This window comes from Ictidomys tridecemlineatus, chromosome X, assembly GCF_052094955.1.
Source record: "Ictidomys tridecemlineatus isolate mIctTri1 chromosome X, mIctTri1.hap1, whole genome shotgun sequence".
NCBI lineage: Eukaryota > Metazoa > Chordata > Mammalia > Rodentia > Sciuridae > Ictidomys > Ictidomys tridecemlineatus.
In genome coordinates this window covers 40,445,422-40,468,400 of record NC_135493.1, presented here as the reverse complement: position 1 = coordinate 40,468,400, position 22,979 = coordinate 40,445,422, and the positions used below count along the sequence as shown (strand labels likewise).

The window sequence follows — 22,979 nt, the reverse complement described above, 5'->3', positions numbered from 1 at the left end:
GGTTGGCATTTTACTTTTTCTGTAAAAGACCAGATATTTTAGGCTTTTGCAGGTAGACCAAATGGGTCTTTGTGGCGGCAACTTAGCCCTGCTGTCTTAGCATAAAAGCACTCACAGAAGCCTGGCATGGTGGCTCATGCCTGTAATCCCAGCAGCTGGTGGGGGATAGGGAGCTGAGGCAGGAAGATCCTGATTTCAAAGCCAGCTTCATCAATGGTGAGGAGCTAAACAGCTCATTGAGACCCTGTCTCTAAATAAAATACAAAATAGGGGTGGGGATGAGGCTCAGTGGTCGAGTGCTCCTGAGTTCAATTCTCAGTTCCCAAAAGAAAAAAAAAAAGCACTCATAGACAATGTATTAACAAATGGGCTTTGCTGCATGCTGATAATTATTTAGGGACCCAGAAAGTTGAATTTCATATAATGTTCCAGCGTCACAAAATATGGTTCTTTTGATTTATTTACAACCATTTAAAATGTAAAAAGCATTCTTAACTCTTTGGCCATACCAAAACAGGTGGTGGGAATCATTTGGCCCTTAGGCCATAGGTTGCCAGAACCATTGCCCTTATAGATACTCCCAATGGCCTCTACACCAGGTTTCCTGAGTCCTTATTACGCCCCCCTCCCCCTGTCCCAGCACCTCCACTGCCACAGCAATATCCTAGGGCTGGCATAGCTTGCTCCACCCACAAGATGTGCCCCAGGCTAGTTGACCCCTGTAAAAGGAAATGAAAATCATCCTGCTGATTGGATCCAGGTGCTCGCCAAGCTCTGGAGGGAGCACACAGGAGGAAAGCAGCTTATCAAAGTGCCTATAACCAGACATAAGAGGTTCCTGGGGTAATGCTAATGGCAGGGAATGGGCCAGCCAAGGGCTCAGGCTTGATGGCTCCAAGGAGCTTGTCAGAACCATTAAAGAGAATCAAGTCCATCAGGCGGAGAGGTAGCCATTTTACATACTGGAATTTGCAGAACACTGAAAGTCCACTGACCTGCCCCACCCCCTGCACACACCAACAAATCTCTCTGCCCTCCACCACTGCTGAAATTCCCATTGGCCTTTCTTTTGAATAAAGATTGCTAGAATGCCTATTAAAAGGTACATATCCTCAGGGAAGGAGGCCTCCATTAAGCACTCAATCGACCCTTAACACCTTAGGCAGTTACTTGGTCAGTTCAGCTTTTGGCTTTGGTTGAGAAGTTCAGGTTTGAGTAGCTGTTGGAGGGGGAGGGTAAAGTTCAGACACAATGCTGCCTGCTTAGGCAGAGCACTGGATGGGGACACTGAATGACCCATAGTAACCTTGGAAGGTTTAGCAGGGCTTAGTTAGGGAAGGTTCTCCAAGGGCCCCAAAACAAACTTCACTTATTCTCACCATTTTGCTAGAACCAGCTCTGCTGCTGTCCACTTAGCCTGCTGTTGAGGCTAAGGTATTGATTTAGACAATGGTTTGGGTTCCTATGTTGGAATAGAGAGGTTCCACACCATTTCCCCTCAAGGTTGTCCTCTAGCCCTGGAACTGAACCCCAGATATTTCCAGCCCTACCAGCAGAACCAGCCCAATGCATATTTTGTGTTTTCTCCTTTTACTTCTTCTTCCTCACATCCTACCCCATTCTTTATGTTAATGCTGCCTGCCACACTTGGGCACCAGGACGAGAAGCAGTCAGCTACCACTCTCTTAGTGGGACCCCGTCACGGCATCAGCCATGTTATTGACCTCAAAACCAACCTCACCACTGTGCTGTCCGAGTTCAGCAAGATCAGTAAGATCCAGCTGTTCCGGGAGAACCAGGGCGTGGCCCGTGTGGAGACCAGCATCATGGATGCCAAGGTAAGCCCTACTTTGACAGATTACTTCTCTCCAGGAACAGTCTTTGGGACCAGAGGAAGAACTAAACTTCTGAAGAGAGTTTGAGCCTCTGAAGTTGTCACTAGAAAAGTTTCTGGAGAGAGGGACCTCAACTCAGGACAAGTGGGGTCCTTGGCATATGTGAATTTCAGCATGTGCCAGTCAGAGGCACAGACAGATTTATTTAGGAAAGCAAAGACACATTCAAGAGGAAATGTGGGCTATCTTAGGGGAAAGACATCTTTTGGGGCAAGTCAAAGAATACATGTTCAGCCGGGCATAGTGGCACACACCTGTAATCCCAGAGCCTCGGGAGGCTGAGGCAGGAGGATCTGAGTTCAAAGCCAGCCTCAGCAAAAGAGAGGCACTAAGCAACTCAGTGAAACCCTGTCTCTAAATAAAATACACAAAATACAAAATAGAGCTGGGGATGTGGCTCAGTGGTTGAGTGCCCCTGAGTTCAATCCCACTACCAAAAAATAATAATAATAATACATGTTCAAGGGAGAATGGGGCCCATCTCCAAACAGAGAGACAGCAATCCTTTGTTCTGGGTTGTCAATATTTTACAGAAGAACAGTAGCTGGGGTGGACTAGAGGAGTAGTTAGAGGAGAATTACCAGTGGGCCAGGGGTGTAAGTTTAGGGGAAGAGCATGAGGCAGGCATGAGTCCCTGGGGTCCATCCTCAGCATCACAAAAGACAAAGTAAAAAATAAAATAAAAGACATACCTCAATTTTGCACCAGTTTTCCCTGCACTTTCATACTGCCTGCTACGGGTTACATCTTGCAGGCAAAGATGTGGGCCCAAGGTGCGGGCCAAAAATGAGGGCTAAATATTTGGGTTGTTTTGCTCTTGAGTTGCTTGTTTTGCATTTCAAAGGTTCATTCCATCATTCTTATTGTTCAAGGGCACTACCTTTGGAGACTCAGGATATTTTTCTCTCTCTTAATTACTATCTCAAAGTTAAGTTCACTGATTCTAAAATGGTTCAGGCCCTGGGCCCCTTTGGGCTGCTCTTTCTTTCCCTTCTCATCCCTCTGGGGCATGGGCTTTAACCTTATTAGGTGAGCCAGCACGAGGGAAGGATAGGGAATGTCAACTCAGCAGGATTCCATTCTACCCAGGGCAAGGGACCTGGAGAACTTGGAGCTAACCCAGGCCATTATTTCCCATTCATTCTCATGTCATAGCACACATAGAAAATTATATTCACATGGACCTTTGGGATCAATGGAGCAGCCCCATAGACTAGCCATCCCAGGCCCCACCTGGCTGCCTCAAAGGCTGAAGGAATGGATGTTTGGGCTCATTTCCACCCACTCCACCACATACACTGGTTGGGGAACACCCACTTTGTAGTACTGAGGACTGAACCCAAGGGCTCTCTACCACTGAGCCATATCCCAACCCTTTTTAATTTTTAAGACGAGGTCTTGCTCATTTGACGAGGCTGACCTCAAGCTTGCAATCTTCCTGCCTCACCCTCCCCAATTTGCTGGGATTACAGGCATGTGCCAGGGAGCACTCACTTTGAATCAGCGGGGAGGGGGGCATATGAGCATGTGGACAGAACCAAGAGGGCCTGGGGAGGGGGAAACAGGTAGAGCTTCATCCCCATTTCTCGGAGCCCAGCTCTTCCAGAACCTCAGAACCTTTCCCACAGAACGGTGCCTTCAGGCAGGAAAGCAGCTGTCTCACCTGGGCAAAGCCTGGCAGCATTGGTCAGCCACCTCCTCCACAGCTCTCTGTTTGAATACAGTGACCAGCTCTCTGTTTGAATACAGTGACCAGCGTGGGCTGGGGGCAGGCCTGCCTGCCAGCTGTCGGAAGCCAGTTTAGAGGAGGTGCAGCTTTCTTTTCTTAAAGGATTTCCCAGGAGGCCATGTTGTTAGCAGATTAAGAGGTGGAGTGTTTGCTGTTTCCAAAAGAGCAAATTATTTACTTTATTTTGTATTTGTGAAACCCAGAAAGCTTTAGTATGTTAATTGATTCACAGGCTTCCCATTGGTTTAGGAACCCGCCTGGTGCTTAGGTTTAATTGGCTTGTAGCCACTTCCTCAACCAATGATCGCTGCCCTCCTCAGATGTTGTTAGGTAAAAAGCCAAGTGAACTGGTAGGGAAGGGGGAGGAAAGACGGGACCTGCAGGGGAGGTGTGGCTTCCTGAGAAAGCAAAGGGGTTTAAAACTGAGAATCAGCTTTCTAACTGAGTCTCCTTCTATGTTCTATGGGTAGTTTTCCACATTTGGTTGCACAACAGAATTTTCTTGAGAGCTTTCACAAAATACAAATGTCTGGGTCTACTCCTAGAAGGGATGATTTCATTGGTTGGAGGTGCAGCCCCTAGGTTGTTTGTTTGTTTTGTTTTGTTTTTCAGTTTCCCAGGTGATTTTGTAGTACAACCAGTTTGAGAGCACACAGGTTTAAAACCTGTGTCACCAGAGGTCTGCAAGGAAACAGACCAATTCTACAAGTGAGGCAGCCAACTGTTGCCAAAAGTTTGGTTCTTGTCCCCGGATGTTAATCCAATAATGAGGACGTGCTTTTGAGAAAAAGGAAAAAGAAGTTTTATTGCTTTGCTAGCAAAGGAAAAACACAGGGGACTCCTATCCCAAAGGCTGTGATTCTGCTGTTCAGTGGGAACTTGGGGCTCTTAAAGAGATGATTTAAAGGCTACATTTCACCTGTTCTCTGTTGGAGTTGTAATTCATTTGTTAATTTGGGAGATAGTAATTTCTGAGATCTCTAGTACCATCCCCAAAGAGTGGATTACTTCATTCCTACAGTGGGTGTGTACTCGGGGCCAGATAACTCTGCTTAGGATGGGGAAGAAAGGTAATCCTGTTTCCCCTGAGGTTAGGAATGGGGAGATATTAGGGAGGAGCACAGAGAAAGATCTGTAGATTTCTGAATCAGACCAGTGTGGTTCAAATTCCAGGCCTACCATTTCCTAGCTCTGTGATCTTGAGAAAGTGTCTTAACTTCTAAATTCTAATTCCCTCAACTGCAAAATGGAGCACCTATCTCAAAAAGTTACTATCAAGATTGAGAGGGGGCTGCGGTTATGGCTTAGTGGCAGAGTGCTTGCCTAGCATATGAGAGGCACTGGGTTCAATCCTTAGCACCACATAAAAATAAATAAAATGAAGGTATAAAAAATACAATAACAAGTTAAAAAAGATTAAGTGAGAAGGGATGGACATGCTGGCACATGTTTGTAATCCCAGCGGCTCAGGAAGCTGAGGCAGGAGGATTGTGAGTTCAAAGCTAGCCTCAGCAACTTTAGGAGGCCCTAATCAACTTAGTGAGACCCTGTCTGTAAATAAAATACAAAAATGGCTAGGGATGTGACTCAGTGAGTAAGTACAACTAGGTTCAATCCCCAGTACATAATATATATATATATATATATATATATATATATATATATATATATATATATATATATATATATAAGTGAGAGGGCTGGGGATGTAGCTCTATGGTAGATCACATGTCTAGCATGTTTAAGGCCCTGTGTTCAATCCCCAGTACCCACCAAAGGAAAAAAAAGACCATTAAATGATAAAATACACATAAAATGGCTTAGTATACTGCCTGGCACATAGTAGGTGCCCAACAAATGATACCTATTGTTTTTTTCAAAAGAAAAACATCAATAATAGGAAATAAATATTATAGATCAGTGTGCAATGGAACATAGAACACAAAAACAGAAAGGAGTTAACCAGAACTGGATTCCCACAAGAGGATGTTTTAAGCTGGATCTTGAAGTGATAGGCATGAATTAGCAGAGAGAAGTGAGATGTGTTCAAAGGCAAGGAGCAAGCATGGAAATAAGCAAGCCATATGTGCAGGTCGATAAGCATAGTTGCTTGGCTGGAGAGGAAAATAACAAGAAAGGAGATCAAACAGATTGGGGGTAGGCAGAATAAGTTGGCCTCAAGGGTCAGTCCAAGGAATTTACATTGAATTAGGTAGGATAGTAGGAATAGTAGATTGTTGAACAGAAGGGTGATGGTATGCAAGCTGATTTGAACTAGAGTGCAAGATGGGTGGGAACAAGGCTAGTGTGAAGCCAGGGAGGTGAGGAGGGGATTGTGGTACCAGTCCATGGGCAAAGTAATAAGGGCCTGAGCTGGAAGAATAGCAGCGGTTAAAGATAAAGAGTAGGTGTGAAGCACATAGACTCATTAAGATGCACGTATAACCAGGTACAGTAGTGCACACTTGTAATGTCCAGCTGAGGCGGGAGGATGGCAAGTTCAAGGCCTGCCTTGGCAATGTAGTGAGATCCTGTTTCAAAAATAAAAAATAAAAGGGCTGGGGATGTGGCTTAGTGGTAAAACACCCTAGGTTCAGTCCCTAGTACCCCACCTGCAAATGTACCTTTGTGTCCTCCCACATACACCTCTGTGCCACATACAATGCACATGTTTTGATATATGTAACCCCATTCCCTACTACATGGAACCCAAATGCACTGAAGAACAGTACTGCATGCACAGTACTCCCTCAAGATTATTGTGGGTGTCACGAGTGGGTGTCGAGGAGATACTACATTATGGGATAAACAGGAGATGATATTAGTGAATGGATGGGGCTAGAAGGTTGCACTTTGCAAGTGGGAAATAGCTAATGGTTAGGTAGATGATATGAATGCTTAAAGACACAACTGTCAGGTGGTAAATGGTTCAGGTATACTCCACTTTAAGCAACTGATAACATGCCTGTGGAAAATTAGCCACTTTATGTCAAAATTTCTCTACTTTGTAATGAGATTTACCCTATGTAGTAGACAGAATAATGCCTCCCCTTAAAATGTCCATGCCCTAATTGTCAGAACCTGTGATATGATATGCATATGGCAAGAGGGGGATTAAGGTTGCAGATGGAATTAAGATTGCTAATCTACTGACCATAAACTAGGGAGGGTGGCCTAGATTATCCAGGAGGACCAATGTGATCACAAGATTTCTTGGATATGAAAAACAAAGGCTGAAGTTCAGAGAGATTTTTGTGGATGTATTGTTTCTTGGATTGAACCCAGGGCCTATATACCTGTTAGTTAATGCTCTACCACTGAACTATATCTCCAGCCCTAGAGAGATGTGGTATAAGGACTCAGCCCAACTTTGCCGGCCTTGACGATAGAGGAAGGGGCCCTGAGCCAAAGAGTGTGGGAGGCCTCCAGAAAGCCAGAAAAGGCAAGGCAACAGATTGTGCCCTACAGCTCCCAAAAGGGACACAGACAGGCCTACACTTGATTTTGGTTCAGACTTCTGACCTCCAGAACTGAAAGAGAGTAGATGTGTATTATTTAAGCCACTAATTTTTTTTCATATTGTATTGGTACATTATAATTACATAGAATAGTGGGATTCATTGTTACATATTCAGATATATTTATGATATATCAATATAACTTGGTCAATATCATTCCCCAGTATTTCCTCTTTTCCTCTGCTCCCTCCCCCTGGTCCCTTTCCTATAGTCTACTGATCCCCCTTTGATGTTCATGAGATTTTCCCCATCCCCACCTTTCTTTTCCTTTTTCCTCTCTAGCTTCCACATATGAAAGAAAACATATGACTCTTGAATTTCGGAGTTTGACTTATTTTGCTAAGCATAATGTTAAACCACTGAATTCATAGCCATTTGTTATAGCAGCAACAGGAAATTAATAGACTCTGAGATTCCTTCAAATAGCAAGTATCAATATGATTTCATTGATAAACATGCTGTTCACACCCAACCTCTGTTACGTAAAATCAGACAAACCTGTAATCAGAGATGTCTTCTGTATTCATCACTGGTTATAAATTTGTGCTCTGTGAGATGGGCAGGATACTTTTTAACCCTTTTTCAGATAAATCAACAGGCAAAATGGATGGATGACATCATATTGTGAGCTTGAAAGCTGCCATAGTGGGAATATGCACACCAGAGAACATGGCAAATACTACAAATCAAGATTTGGAAGAACTGATTACAAAACATTTGCCAGTGCACCACTGTGTAGAGAACACTCTGTTTCAGAGATCTAAATTTTCTTAACAGAGGCATGTAAGTTAAAGAACAAATTTGGCCCATTTCCCCCTAGATATGCCATTCTGGTCTGGGAATATTCTGGAAGGGCCTGATGAAATTAAGATTATTCACTGATTGCTGTTTCAATTTCATTACTTGATATTGGTCTGCTTAAGTTTTCTGTATCTTCTTGGTTCAATTTGGGCAGGTCAAAATTTTTTTTAAAGATTATTATTCTCAGCCCTGACTGCACGTAAGAATCATATATGAAGATTTTTAAAAACACTGGATGTTCCAGCTCTTCCTCTCAGATCATTTAAATAAGAATTTCTGGGGGTAGGACACAGGGATATATAGGTTTTTGTGGCTTCCCAGGTGATTCTAATGTACACTGGGCCCAAGAACTCTTGCCTTAAGTGATATTCTGCCTTATCCCCAAGTTGGCTGACTATACCCAATTAGCCTTTTCCCAGCACTGTGGAACTGAAAGCAAGAACTGAAAGACACTAATCCCCTGGGACTCAAGGACCTCCATCTTGTGCTTTTGCCTCTCCAGACCCCTGGATTTCCATCCTTTCTCTATTGTCAGAGATGCTAGTGTGAACTGAGGCTACTCCACGGCACCCAGGAAGGAGATGTGGCTGGAGCATGTCAAATTAATCCTGCTGTACCTTTTCCTGGCTGACTCATGCCTCAGACTCCATTCTCCTTATCTTATTTTCCACTTGAAGATGGCCTGAGCATATTTAGTTACAGTTTTCACTCAGCTGATTTGCTTGTCGTGGAGTGAACATGAGGTAGTGTTCAGATATCTTTCTTTAAGAGATAGCAGTCTGGGACTGACACACCACTGGGCCATTACCATACCCTATTACCACAGAAGCACATAAGGGGAAGAAAGAAACTGTCAAACAAATGTCCCAAGGGATCTCTTGTGGCCCTGTGTGTCTGCCATTGTCATGTTTGAACTGTATTGCTCTAGTACTTTCTGTAGGGACAAGCATTACATTAGATGTCCTGATCATTAAAATCTTACTTAAAGTAAAATGTTGTTTTTGAAGGTTTCTAAGAAACCTACCCAACCTTTTTGCTAGCCTGCCTTTGCTTTGATTTTTACCCCTGTTGGCAAAAAAGCACATCTGTGTTTCTTTTACAAGCCACAATTGGTGTGTGCTGGGGCCCAGTTGGCCATCTGGGATATGTCAAGGAGAGGTTTCTGATGTGCTGTGCTGAGCCAGCTGGAGATGAGCTTGGCCTTCTCTGTGCACAGGATTTCACCTTCATGCTGTTATAGTGCCGACATCATGCTGTATTGGGGGTAAATGGAAACAAATTAAAGTCAGACAGTTAAGTCAATTGACCAGTGAGTCACCAGCCTCCAGACAGTAATTCTGTTCATTAGCCAAACAACCAGCCAGCCAGGTAACTACGCAGGCAGAATGGGAGGCTTTTCAGTATTCTGCCTTCCTGCAGCCATCTTGGCAGCCAATGCCAGAGTGAGTCAGACTGCCCTGCAGTCAGTCAGCCTGTCTGTCCATCAGTCAGCCAGCCACTCAGTCTGTACACTGGTCAAGTGTTTCCCTCATTCTATTTGTTAGTGCCATTTCCTCAAAGAAGCTTCCTCCAGCTTCCAAAATCAAATGTCATACACACACACATCTTCACACCCACCCACTCACTGCTCTAGGACATTCTATGTACTGATAGCTCTCTGTACTTTTCCTTCGTAGTGCTTATCACACCTTGCAGTCATATTCATTTGTGTGAGTATTTGATTTGTCTTATTTCCTGCCAGATTATAAGGTCCATGTGATAGAGACTGGGACAGCCTGTTCTGGAATGAATGGATGTAGCCATCCATTGGTCATGTTCTCCAGGGGGAAACTGGCCCATTTGTAGCATCTGGCCAGGTGGACAAAACAGCATAGGAGCATTTCAGCCAGAGGGACAGCATAGGTTAATGTTTGGAGGTGTGAAAGAGCATGGTGAACTGTAAATGATGTGTCATTGCTGGAGCATAGGGTGAGGGACAGCGATGGGATGAGAAAGACACAGAGAGGTAAGGAAGATGTGTGTGTGTATGACATTGGTTGGGTCCAGGTTCCAAAGGGCTTTGTATGTCATTGTAAGGCAGTCAGATTTTACCCTGTAGGTGATGAACTATGGAAGATTTTAAGTGACAATTAGAGTTGTACTTTAGAAATACCCCTTGGGCAGCATTATGAAAGTGAAGTGGAAGGAAGTGGGAAGAGACTGGAGGCAGAGGGCCAATCAGGAGGCTATTAGAAGGAGGTCCCTAGGTTTATGTGTCCTAACCTTCTCCTTATCATGAGCAAATGTCACAATCTATACAGCAATACATATCCACAGATGAGGCAGCTTTTCACCATAGCCTGAGAGGCTTGGTATCAGCACACTTGTCAACCATTTACATATCCTTTGAGAAGTTTGGGCCTGGGAGGATGATGATGAGAGCCTCAAATGAAGTAGTGACATCAGAGATGGCCATGGTGTTTATGAATGCTCCTGAGGCAGAGCTAGTGAGTCTTGGTCCCTCAGAGTAATGGTAGTAGCAGCCATCCACACCCAAACCTCTGTGTGTCCTGCTATTGGTGACAGGGTGTAAAACAGGGATATCTAACTCACCCTGCCCAGTTCCATACCCAATACCTTTTTCCTTATATGTAAGATTGACCATTCTGCTGTGACCGAAAGGTATCCATTAACTAAAGGTACAAACCTCCCCAAGAGCCCCCCACCCTTTTTGGTACTCGGGATTGAACCCAGGGGCCCTTAACCACTGAGCCACATCCCCAGCCCTTTTTATATTTTATTTAGAGACAGGGTCTCACTAAGTTGCTTAGGGCCTTATTAAATTGCTAAGGCTGGCTTTGAACCTGTGATCCTCCTGCCTCAAGCCTTCTGAGTCACTGGGATTATAGGTGTGTACCATGACACCCAGCCTACTTCTTCTATCTGTTAATGCCTGGTCTGGGAATTCCAAAATGCTGTGGCCACCCACATCCCCATGGATCCCTCTTTAGACAGTCTTCAGTAGTCATTATATGAAGACCAGGGAGATTGGAACCCTCAGTGACTTCAGTGTGATCCATAGGTAATCAAGTCATACTTTTAAAACTATAGTAGAGATATTAGAAAGTTTTCTTGAAAGGGTACTGGTTTTTTTGTATATAATTGCTAGATATCTATGTTAGCCAGCTTACCATCACTGTGACAAAATTATTGAGAAAATCAATTTAAAAGATTTATTTTGGCTCATGATTTCAGAAGTCCATGGTTTCCAGGCCTTAGGCAAGGCAGAACATCATGGCAGGGAGCACATGTACAGAAAAGCTGTCACATCACAACAGCGAGGAAGCAAGGAGAGAGCTCACTTTTAAAACAAAGCCACTCCTCCAAAATGCTTGAAGCTATGAATCCATAAATGAATTAATCCACTGATGAATTCAGAGCCCTCATAATCCAATCACCTCTCCAAGGCCCTGCTCTGAACACTGCTGCACTGAGGACCAAGCCTTTAACACCTGCATCTTTGGCAATCATTTTTCATCCAAACCATAGCTGCATATAGTGGTGCACATCTATAATTTCAGCTAGCCAGGCACCATGGCACATGCCTGTAATCCCAGTGGCTTCGGAGGCTGAGGCAAGAGGATTGCAAGTTTAAAGCCCACCTCAGCAATTTGGGGAGACACTTAGCAACTCAGCAAGACCCTGTCTCTAAATAAAATACAAAAAGGGGCTGGGGATCAATGGTCCAGTGGTTAAGTGCCCCTGGGTTCAATCATGTGTGTGTGTGTGTGTGTGTGTGTGTATTTTTTTCCCCAGCTACTTGGAAGTCTGAGGCAAGAGGATCACAAGTGTGAGGCCAGCCTCAGCAACCTACTGAGACCCTATCTGGAAATGAAATAAAAAGGGTTGGGGATGTAGTTCAGTGGTAGGGCCCTCATGTACAAGGCCCTGGGTTCAATCCCCAGTACCAACATAAAAAGCAGCACCAATGCAAATCTCAAGGCCACTTTGGGAAAGAGAGGACATTCAAGAAGATCTGAGCAGGACTGCAGGCCAGAAAGTATTTGGCCCTAAAAGGACAGTTAGGACTTGATTCCATAGAGTGTCCCCTATGTTCAAGGACTGCTCTGGGTATTGTAGGGGCCTATGTAGATGAGTATGAGATGATTCTTGCACACAAATTGCTTACAGTTAAAGATGTCCCAGTTGGGCTGGGGATATAGCTCAGTTGGTACAGTATTTGCCTTGGATGCACAAGGCCCTGGATTTAATTCCCAGTACCCCCACACACACACACACACACAAATAAAGATGTTCCAGGTCATTCCTCAGCCTAGCCTAGACCCCCAGCTCTCTCAACTGGCCTGCACATCTGCTGAGCTGTGAAAAGCACAAATACAACCAGTCACAATAGTTATGTGATGTTATATAATTCTGGTCTTTTTCAGTAAAGGTGCTTCATCAAATGTGTGAGTAAAGGTTGATTGAATTTTGATATGTGGGTAAGAAAATACTACACAGAAATTCTCAAATCAGAAGAAACTGTTTGTCAGGTTATTTGCCTCAATTTTTGGTTCAGAAAACATGGTTCTTATAACAATAGAAGCCATCTTTTTTCTTGTTGGTGTTGTTACAATCCTCCTGAAAATGTACTTGCCTTCCACTTTCTCACAACTTTATGTTTCTTTGCATCTTTTCTGCAGCCTCTGGTGCTGTTGATGGAGTGGCCTGAAGCCACCAACTTTGCCTGCCTGATTGCGGGGTACTGCCGCCTCTTGCTGGATTCCAGGAAGATGGTCTTCTCTAGGCCTGCCAGCCAGCCTCTTCCACCTCCAATGATCAAGGCAGGTAGGGCTCAGCCTCAGTTTTCCATGTGCCAGAGGCCCTTTGGACCCTAGAGATGTGGAGGGAGGAGCTCTGCTGCCATAGCACTTACTCCTTGCAAAAAAAAAAAAAAACAGTACCAGGTTTCCCACTAGTGAGCACTGTAGCATGCATCTTAACTGGCACACCCTGACCCCATGGGAAAGACAGCATGTGCCTATTCTACAAAGGATGCCTGTGGCAACACATTCTGATTAAGTTGGTGAATAAGATAAAAATAGCACACACACAGGAGAGCCAATTAAAGAATTGCTTTGGCAAGGCATAGTGGTGCACACCTGTAATCCCAGCTACTCCTGAGACTGAAGTTGAAGGATTGCAAGTTCAAGACAAGAATGGAAAACACAGTGAGATTCTGTCTCAAAATAACAGTTGCAATGGATCTAAGACAAAGCTTTAGAGGTATAGTAAGCCAGGGGGAGATTCCTGCATGTTCTGGCTTAGTTGAAGTGGGATTGATAATGAGGAGAGATTTCCTTTTTTGATAATCATAGTGGGGCTTCACAAACTTGTCTGAAATACAAGGCCATTGAAGGCTGGGGTGGGGTAGGTGGCAGGGAGTCTGGGCAGGCCAAGAAGAAGGTTTTGGGATAGGAAAGGATTATGATGAATAACAAGTGCAGCCTCTGGACAGAAGACGTCCCAGTTAGGCAACTCAGTGTAGATACTTCTCAAAGCTCTCCAGGGGCCTTGGGAAAAATTAGCCTAGTCCAGACACTGCTGCCCAGAACTGAAGCTAGAGAAAAAGGTGACCCTAAGAGCAGGTATTCCACATATTAGACCTCAGGCTCATATACATGCAGGAAGTGCTCCCCCACCCCAGCTCCCAAGTATCATGGGCAAAGCTGAAACTTAACATCTAGTAGTCACCCTTTCCACATGCTTAAATCTTTTGATCCATTTGCCTTTGCCTGTTGACTATTTCTTCTCTCTTCATGACTTTCTTGTGGGCTGGGGATGTGGCTCAGTGATAGAGCACTTCTGTAGCATGCACTAAGCACCAGGTTCAATCCGTAGCACTGAAAAAAAAATAATTAACTAATTAAAAAATACTTTCTTGGTTTTTAGAATTTTTCACTTCTGATCTAGACTGAGGTGTTTTTTTAAAAAATATATTCTTGGGTCTGGGGATGTTGCTCAAGCGGTAATGTGCTCACCTGGCAGGTGCGGGGCACTGGGTTCAATCTTCACCACCACATAAAAATAAAATAAAGATGTTGTGTCCACTGAAAATAAATATTTAAAAATTATCTCTCTCTCTTATCTCCCTCTCTCTCTCTCTCTTTAAAAAATATATTCTTAGTTGTAGATGGACAAAATACCTATATTTTATTTATTTTTATGTGGTGTTGAGGATTGAACCCAGTACCTCATACATGCTAGGCAAGTACTCTACCACTGAGCCACAACCCCAGCCCCCTGAGGTGTTTTTGAGAATAGAAACACAGTCCTGATGGATGTCCTGCCTGTGTGTCATTTCCCTACATACATGTCTTCTTCCCTCTCTTTATCACAAACAAGTCCGTCACAAATCTCATGACAAGCCCAAAATATTGTCCATAAGAATTAAAAGAAAATCTGCTAAACATATTTGGGAAATGATAGGTGGCCCCAAAGCACATGAAGGGGGCTTCATTAGAGAGATGCAAAAGAGCTGAGTTGGAATATGAAGAAACCAGAGGAGGGTGGTGCTACACATCTTCAGGTGAATAGCTCTGAAGAGGCAGGTGCATACTTGCAAACCTACAGATGGCCAAAAATTAGAAAAGCCAGCATTAGCATTATCAGTGTCACCTGTGGTCCTCTTCTGTTTAATCACATCCGAGTAAACTGTACCTCTTACTGAGCAGGATGGAGAGAGAAAAAGGGAAATGGGAAGGCAGAAGAAAGAACCTGGAACCCAGCCAAGGACCAGATGTGACAGAGTTTTTCAGGGGGATCCACTTTTAGCAGGTGCTAGTGATAGCTCGTAGTCCCAATCTGTCTGAGAAAAAGTTTGACATCCCATCAACACCTTAACCAATGCTGGATCCAAGTGTTCCCCTTGCTCTGGGATAGTAGCACCAAGTGAAGGACATGGTATCACAAATCCCTGCAGCCTTGCTGAGCAAACACCTCCCATGTTGCTTCCCTGTCACTTTTCAAAAGGCAAATCTGCTTCATGGGATTCTCTTACAGCTAGGCATAGCTTTAGAGCCCTCCTCCCTGATTCCTGATAAACCCTTGTATCTGCAAACTGACAGAGGCTCAGGAGCCAAACAGACCACTGTGGTGTCTCTGTTGTTTATAGGGCTTTTTCTTCTTAGTGTAAAAATAGCTCAGGGACAGATGCAAATAGCTTCTGATCTTCCTTTCCCATCTCTTCTGGCTAAATAGACAAGAGCCACAACTTGAGCTTGGTAGCACCTCACCAGGGCCTTGGTTTCTTATCCTTCTGAACTGTTAGATACTGGGTTGATAGCAGGTACCCAGAACTCTTGCTACTAGGTGCTGTGAGGTGATCTTCCTGTCTCTGCATGAGTTCACAGAACTGTGGCTATCCCAGCAAAGCAGGAGGGATGGGGTGCACTTCTTACTTCATGGTCCCAGGGAAAGAAAGGATGCTATTGAGGAGACCTCAGCCCAGGTTATATTGCAGAGATTCTGCTCTTGTAGAATCCTAGGACCAAGATCCAAAGCTCAGATCCATTTCCTCTCAACATTCATTCCAGAACAGATGCCCCAGTGCTGACTGTTGTTCTTTAGCAAAAGCCTTTAGGGTTTAGGCCTCCACCCAACCTCAGCTGGGCCTTTTCCTGAGGAGCCAAAGCCTTAGCCTACTCAGGACCTTGTCTCTCTCAAAAGGAGGAAGATGTATGGCTAGCTCTGTATTCTTATCCCACAGGAGTTTCTGGGTGCCAGCTTGTCTAACATGGTGTTTAGCCTACCTGACCTTTAAACCAAAAACTGGGAAAGAGAAGCCATCACCACTCCCATACCCAGGAAAAAAGGAGAATGGGATGTTGTAAGGAAGGAATTCCCTCTCAGTAATTTCACCAAAGTTGGTATTTTACTTGTTCATTATGCACACATTTCTCAAATATTCATTGTACCAGGCATTGGGGGGGCCACAGCTGGGAATAATAGACATTATCCTTGACTTTACATAGCTTAGAGTCCAGTGGGGGTAAATATACACAGACAGATGATTAAGGGGAGAATGCTAATATAGTTAGTATCTTTATATTTATAGAGGGGAAATTCAATAGTCACAACAAAACAACACCTGTGTTTGAAGGCCCAGAAAGGCTGTAAACTTAGAGAATGGCTCACATGAATGCCAATTCTCCATCTAGTCTGAGGGGTCAGAAAATCCAGAGGCAGCTGCCATCTCTCTCTAACCCTGAGCTCCCTATATCCTGAGGGAATCCCAGAAAATAAAGCCTTGGGGACCCCTGTTAGAACCTCAGTTGGAGGAATTCACTCTACATTTTCTATCATGGCTAGAAACAGTTTATTGTGGTAAATTGAATATTCTAGTTAATGGCTACTGAATATTCTACACATGACTTATCACTTTTCATGTAGGTAAAACCCAGCAACATGCATGGAATATTAAAATTAGACTGAATATAATAGACATTTGTTTTGGTGGTACTGAAGATGGAACCCAGGGCCTCACCAATGCTAGGCAAGTACTCTGCCACTAAATAGACCTTTTGATTTTTAATTTTTTTTGATGATTCAGAAAGAACATGAGTTTCTTGCAAGGCCCTAGGTCATCATTATGACCAGTGATTATTGGATTGTAGAATACAGAATAACCAAGTACTAGAAAGCTGGATGAGTCAATGTTATTCAGACTGTGTATATAGGCATGTGCATCTACATATTCTGTTTAGTAACTCCTGTCAGTTTACTGTCCTGTTCTTTGTAAGCATTTTAAGTCAATCTTCTGGGTGGCTGAATATAGAAGAATAAACTAGGACACTCCCCCTCAGGGAAAGCTCATGAGCAATTTACAAAGATTTGAAATCTAGGAGTCATGGTGTCCCAGCCATCCGCCAAACACACCTAGTTTCACTGGCTTTTCTAACCTTCTGCATGGAGGAGCTTTGAGCTTCTCCAGGCATACTCTCTTCTCTGACCTAAAAGTCACAGTACCAAGTGGTAGGTGGGGTATGACCTGGCCTTGACAGTCTACTATTGGGAGATGCTTCCAGCTTATAGGGAGAATTCCAGCCTTTGGCTGGGAGCAGTGGCTCAGATCTGTAATCCCAGTGACTCAGGAGGCTAAGGCAGGAAGACCACAGATTTGATTCCAGCCTCAGTCTTAGTGAGGCCCTAGGCAAATTAGCAAGACCCTGTTTCAAGATAAAATAAATAAATAAAATGGCTGGAGGTGTAGTTAATTGGTAAAGCAGGTCTGGATTCAATAAGCAGTACCAAAACAAACAAAAAAACTCCAACCTTTGCCTAAGAGGAGTTACCACCCAGTACATCCCCAAAAACCTGCAGAAAATACCTTGAGGTGGATAGACATCATATATAGATAGTTCATTCTTCTGGCTCAATGTTCCCCTGGAGCGCTTCTTCCATAAGCCTCAGAGGCCTGGTATGAGGGTCATTAAATACTATCTCCCCAAGAGATCCAGAGGTCCATAGATATAACCAGTAAGGCCAGATATGAACCCATTCAATCTAATTATTGAATTTCTATTTGGAAGGGCACCATGAGCTTTAGAAAACCAGAAGAACTTGGCATCTGAAGACAGAGACTTGGATTCCAGTCCCCACTCTGCCATATCTTGGTTGTTTAAATGGAATCTTAGTGTCCTCATCTGTAAAATGAGGATAATAATATTATCTACTTCACAGGGAATTTGACAGGATTACATGAGATAAACTGCACAAAGTGGTTTCACAGTGCAGTGCACTTTTTTTTTTTTTTTTTGCTTCTCATAAGGATTGAGAGTTTATCATGTGCCCAGCACTTTTTATTTTTAAATAGTTAAATTTGGGGCTGGGGATGTGGCTCAAGCGGTAGCACGCTCGCCTGGCATGCATGCGGCCAGGGTTCGATCCTCAGCACCACATACAAACAAAGATGTTGTGTCCGCTGATAACTAAAAATAAATATTAAAAATTCCCTCCCTCTCTCTTTAAAAAAATAGTTAAATTTTATTTAGATATAATTTTCAAACCATGCAATTTACCCATTTAAAGTATATAAACCAGTGTTTTTAAATATATTTAGTATAGTCACTGGGTTGTATAACTATCTCCAAATTTTAATTTTAGAACATTTTCACCTCTCCTCTAAAAAAGCACGCCTGTAATCCCAGAGGCTTGGGAAGCTGCGGCAGGAAGATCACAAGTTCAAAACCAGCCTCAGCAAAAGTGAGGCACTCAGCCACTCAGTGAGACCCTGTCTCTAAATAAAATACAAAATAGGGCTGAAGATGTGGCTCAGTGGTCATGTGCCCTGAGTTCAATCCCCAGTAACAAAAATACACACACACACACACATACACACACACTAGTAGTAGTCACTCCTCTTTTCCCTCTAATTGCCACACAGCCCTAAGCAATTACTGAGGTACTTTTTGTCTCTATAGCTTAGCCTATTCTGAATGTTTCATATAAATTAAATCATACAATATATGGTCTTTTGTGACATGCTTTTTTCAGTTAGCTTAATATTTTCAGGGGTCATCCAAGTTGTAGCATATATCAGTACTTCATTCCTTTTATGACTGTGTAATATTTCATTGGATATATTTTCTTTATCCATTCATCAGTTGATGGACACTTGGGTTGTTTCTTCTTTTTGGCTATTATAAATAATAATTTTATAAACATTCATGTCCAGCTTTTTATAAGCTGGTACCAAAAATATTTTTAAAATATTTTTTTAGTTGAAGATGGACATAATACTTCATTTTATTTATTTATTTATTTATTTTTTATTGTTGGTCGTTCAAAACATTACACAATTTATTTATTTTTATATGGTGCTGAGAATCTAACCCAGTGCCTCAAACATGCTAGGCAAGTTCTCTACCAGTGAGCCACACCCCCAGCCCCAAGGACATGTATTTTCATTATCTACTTAGGAACAGAATACCTGATCAACTGATAACCCCGTGTTTAACCTTTAGAGGAACAACCAAAGTGACCATACCGCTTTACATTCCACAAGCAATGGATTACAGTTACAATTTCACCATAGCCTAACACTTGTTATTGTCTGTCTTTTTTTAATGTCCAGGTGGCTAATCATGTTGAACATCTTTCATGCATTTATTGTCTGTTTATATATCTTCTTTGATGAAACATTTTTTCAAATAATTTGTCCCTTTTTTATGTAATACTGGGGAGGAACCTTGAACCCAGGGGTACTCTACCATTGAGCTACATCCCCAGCCCTTTTTATTTTATTTTTGAGACAGGGTCTTTCTTTTTTTTTTTGCATTTTAAAAATATTTTATTGAGAAATAGTAATAAGAAAAAACTTACAACAAAAACATGAAATGTAGCTAAAGTTGAACTTAGAGGGAAAATGATAACAGCAAATAATTAACTTTTTAAAAAACATAAACAGTGAAGTAATTATTTCAGAAAATCAAGTTAAAAGGCAATATATCAAATAGTGAAAAAAATTATAATTGAGACAGGGTCTTTCTATATTGCCAAGGCTGGCCTTAAACTTGCAATTTTCCTGCCTCAGCCTGCAGAGTCACTGTGATTACAGGTGTCTGTCATTATGCCTGACTATGTCCATTTTTAAATTGAGCTATTCAACCATAAACATGAGGGTTTATTTCAGGACTCTCAATTCTATTGCATTGATCTGCCAGCACTACACTATTTTGATTATTATTGCTTTGTTTTATATTTTGAAATCAAGAAGCATGAGTCTTCCTCCTTTGTTCTTTTTCAAGATAATTTTGGTTATTCTGGGTCCCTTGCAATTATGTATGAGTTTTTGAATTAGCTTGTAAATTTCTGCAAATTCATCTTGGATTCTGATAAGGACTTCATTGAATCTGTAGATTAATTTGGGAAAGTATTTCCATCTTAATATTAAGTCTGTCAAACCATGAACATAGAATATCTTTTCTCTTTATTTACATCTTCATTACTGTCTTTGACAAATATTTTGTAGTTTTCAGGATACAAGTGTTCTTTTGTTAAATTCATATTTATTTTATTCTTTTGGTACTATCATAAATAGAATTGTTTTCTGATTTTATTTTTCAGATTGATGGTTGCAAAAAGATAAATTTGATTTATCTTCTCAAAGAAACAAGTTTTAGTTTTGTTAATTTTCTCTACTTTCCAATCCTCTATCCTCCAGTATTTCCTTATGCTTGCCTTATATTTAGATAGCTCTTGGGCTGGGGATGTGGCTCAAGTGGTAGCACGCTCACCTGGCATGCGTGCAGCCCGGGTTTGATCCTCAGCACCACATACAAAGAAAGATGTTGTGTCCGCCGATAACTAAAAAATAAAATATTAAAAATTCTCTCTCTCTCTCCCTCTCACTCTCTCTTAAAAAAAAGAATTTTAAAAAAATTATTAAAAAAATAGATAGCTCTTTTTCTGGTTTTTTAAGGTGGAAGTTTAGGTTATTGATTTGAAATCTTTCTTCTTTTAAAGTATAGGCATTTATAGCTACATTACCTCTTTAAGAACTGCTTTAGCTAGATCCCAAAAGTTTTGGCATATCATATATTCATTTTCATTGATCTCAAAGTATTTTATAATTTTTCTGGTGATTTCTTCTTTGATCTATTGGTTATTTAAGAGTATTTTGTTAAATTTCCACTTATTTGTGAATTTCCCAAATTTCTATTATTGATTTTTAATTGAATTCTGTTCTGTGCAGAAAAAATGCTTTATATAATTTCATTTCTTTTAAATTTATTGAGACTTATTTTATGGCCAACACACAGTCTATCTGGGACAACATTCCAAGTGCAATTAAGAAGAATGTATATTCTGCTGGTGTTAGAGAGAGTGCTCTATAAGATGTGTTAGATCTAGTTGGTTTATAATATTGTTCAGGTCCTCTATTTCCTTGTTTATCTGCTTTTGTTTTAACTATTATAAAAAGTAGAATATTGAATTCTTCAACTACAACCAGGCATTGTGGTGCTTGCCTGTAATTCCAGCAGCTCAGGAGGCTGAAGCAGGAGGATCACAAGTTTGAGGCCAATCTCAGCAACTTAGCAAGACCCTCAGCAACTTAGTAAGACTCTGTCTCAAAATTTAAAATATAAAGGGCTGGGGATGTGGCTCAGCAGTTAAATGTCCCTGGGTTCAATCCCTGGTACCAAAAAAAAAAAAAAAAAAAAAAAGATAAATTCTCCAATTACAGTTGTATTGTGTATTTCCTCCTTAAATTCAGTTTTTCCTTCATGTGTTTTGGGGCTCTGTTGTTAGTTCCAGTGCTGTGCATTTGTCAAAGCTATAAACTCTAACAAGAGTTAACACTGACATACTGACCCTGCCAAACTAAAGTTTGTTTGTTGTTCTTGTTTTTGTACTGGGATTAAACACAGAAGCACATTACCACTGAACCCTAGCCCTTTTTATTTTATTTAAATTGCCAAGGCTTAGGGCTGGGGATGTGGCTCAAGCGTTAGCGTGCTCGCCTGGCATGCGTGCGGCCCGGGTTCGATCCTCAGCACCACATACAAAGATGTTGTGTCTGCCAAAAACTAAAAAATAAAATATAAAAATTCTCTCTCTCTCTCTCTCTCTCTCTCTCTCTCTCTCTCTCTCTCTCTCTCTCTCTCGTCTCTCTTTAAAAAAAAATAAATAAGAAAAAAAATTAAAAAAAAAATAAATTGCCAAGGCTGGCCTCATACTTGCCATCCTCCCGCCACAGCCTCCAAAGTCTCTGGGATTATAGACATGAGCCACCACGCCCTATTCAACTGGAGATGGAAAGGCATTTTTTGTGTTTTGTTTATATTTATAGTACTGGGTATTGAACCCAGGGCTTTGTGCATGCTGGGCAAGTGCTGTATCAGTGAGCTACATCCCCAGCCGGAAAGCATTTTGAAGTCTTGTTTTATAGATTCTTGACCACAATGATAAACTGTAGAGTAATGGTTGAAAACATGGGTTTTGAAGCCCCTCATATCTGGGATCAAATTCAAATTGTCATGTATGACTCATGTGACTTTAGATAAGTCATGTGACCATCTGGGTCAGTTTCTTCCTCTCATTGGATTGTGAAGATTAAATGGGATCATGTTTAATAAATTGACCTGTTAATGCTTGCTGTCTACCTGCTGATAGCAGAAAGAGCTGTTGCTGTCTGAGTGCATCCTCACAGATAACATGCAGAAGGGCTCCCAAAACAGCATGAGAGAGAAGCCATTCAGAAATAAAGCATTTGCTACCGGGTGCAGTGGCACATTCCTGTAATCCCAGCAACTTGGGAGGCTGAGGCAGGAGGATCATGAATTCAAGCCAGCTTCTGAAACAGTGAGGCACTAAGCAACTCAGTGAGACCCTGTTTCTAAATAAAATACAAAACAGGGCTGGGGATGTGGCTCAGTGGTTGAGTGCCCCTGAGTTCAATCCCCAGTACCTACCCCCCAAAAAGAAATAAAACATTTGCTGCAAATAGTTCTCAGATGTAAGCACCTACCATCAAGAGCTATTAATGCCAGTGGGGTGGTACATGCTTATAATCTTAGTTATTTGGGAGGCTAGGGCAAGAGGATTGCAAGTTCAAGGCCAGCCTCAGATACTTGGGTCCTAAGCACCTGAGACCCTGTCTCAAAAAATAGAAGTAAAATTGAAAAGGGCTCAGTGGTAAAGCACCCCTAAGTTCAATGCCCAGTACCAAAAATAAAGAACAAACTATTGATAAGAGCATTTTATCACATGTATGTGTAGCAGGCGGGGCTGGCCCTGCATGAACACAGGAAAGTAATAAGCTTTGAAGAATTATGAGAATTCAACCCCACCCTTCTTCCATATAGCACATCCTGTCATATCTGCCATACCCTTTACACATTCAGATACCCAGAATTCTACTAAGTAGACAGCTATTCTTTTAGGGCCCCTCTGTCAACAGTCTACTTTGAACCACAAATTATTGGGCATTACACTAGTTGGATTAACACTTTCTCAGTAAAGTAATAGTAGCTTGTCAGATGCATTTCCTTGGGC

General features: G+C 42.1%; 1 protein-coding gene across 4 annotated transcripts in view; it reads left to right on the top strand.

Annotated features, from left to right (window-relative positions):
- Positions 1–22,979, top strand: part of Frmpd3 (FERM and PDZ domain containing 3) — a 139,071-nt gene that overhangs the window by 109,056 nt on the left and 7,036 nt on the right. For all 4 annotated transcript variants that reach the window (XM_078034421.1, XM_078034419.1, XM_078034418.1 and 1 more), the window contains 2 exons: positions 1,659–1,838; positions 12,626–12,770. In XM_078034421.1, coding sequence (XP_077890547.1) covers positions 1,659–1,838; positions 12,626–12,770 — 325 coding nt within the window. The remainder of the gene's footprint in view (positions 1–1,658; positions 1,839–12,625; positions 12,771–22,979) is intronic.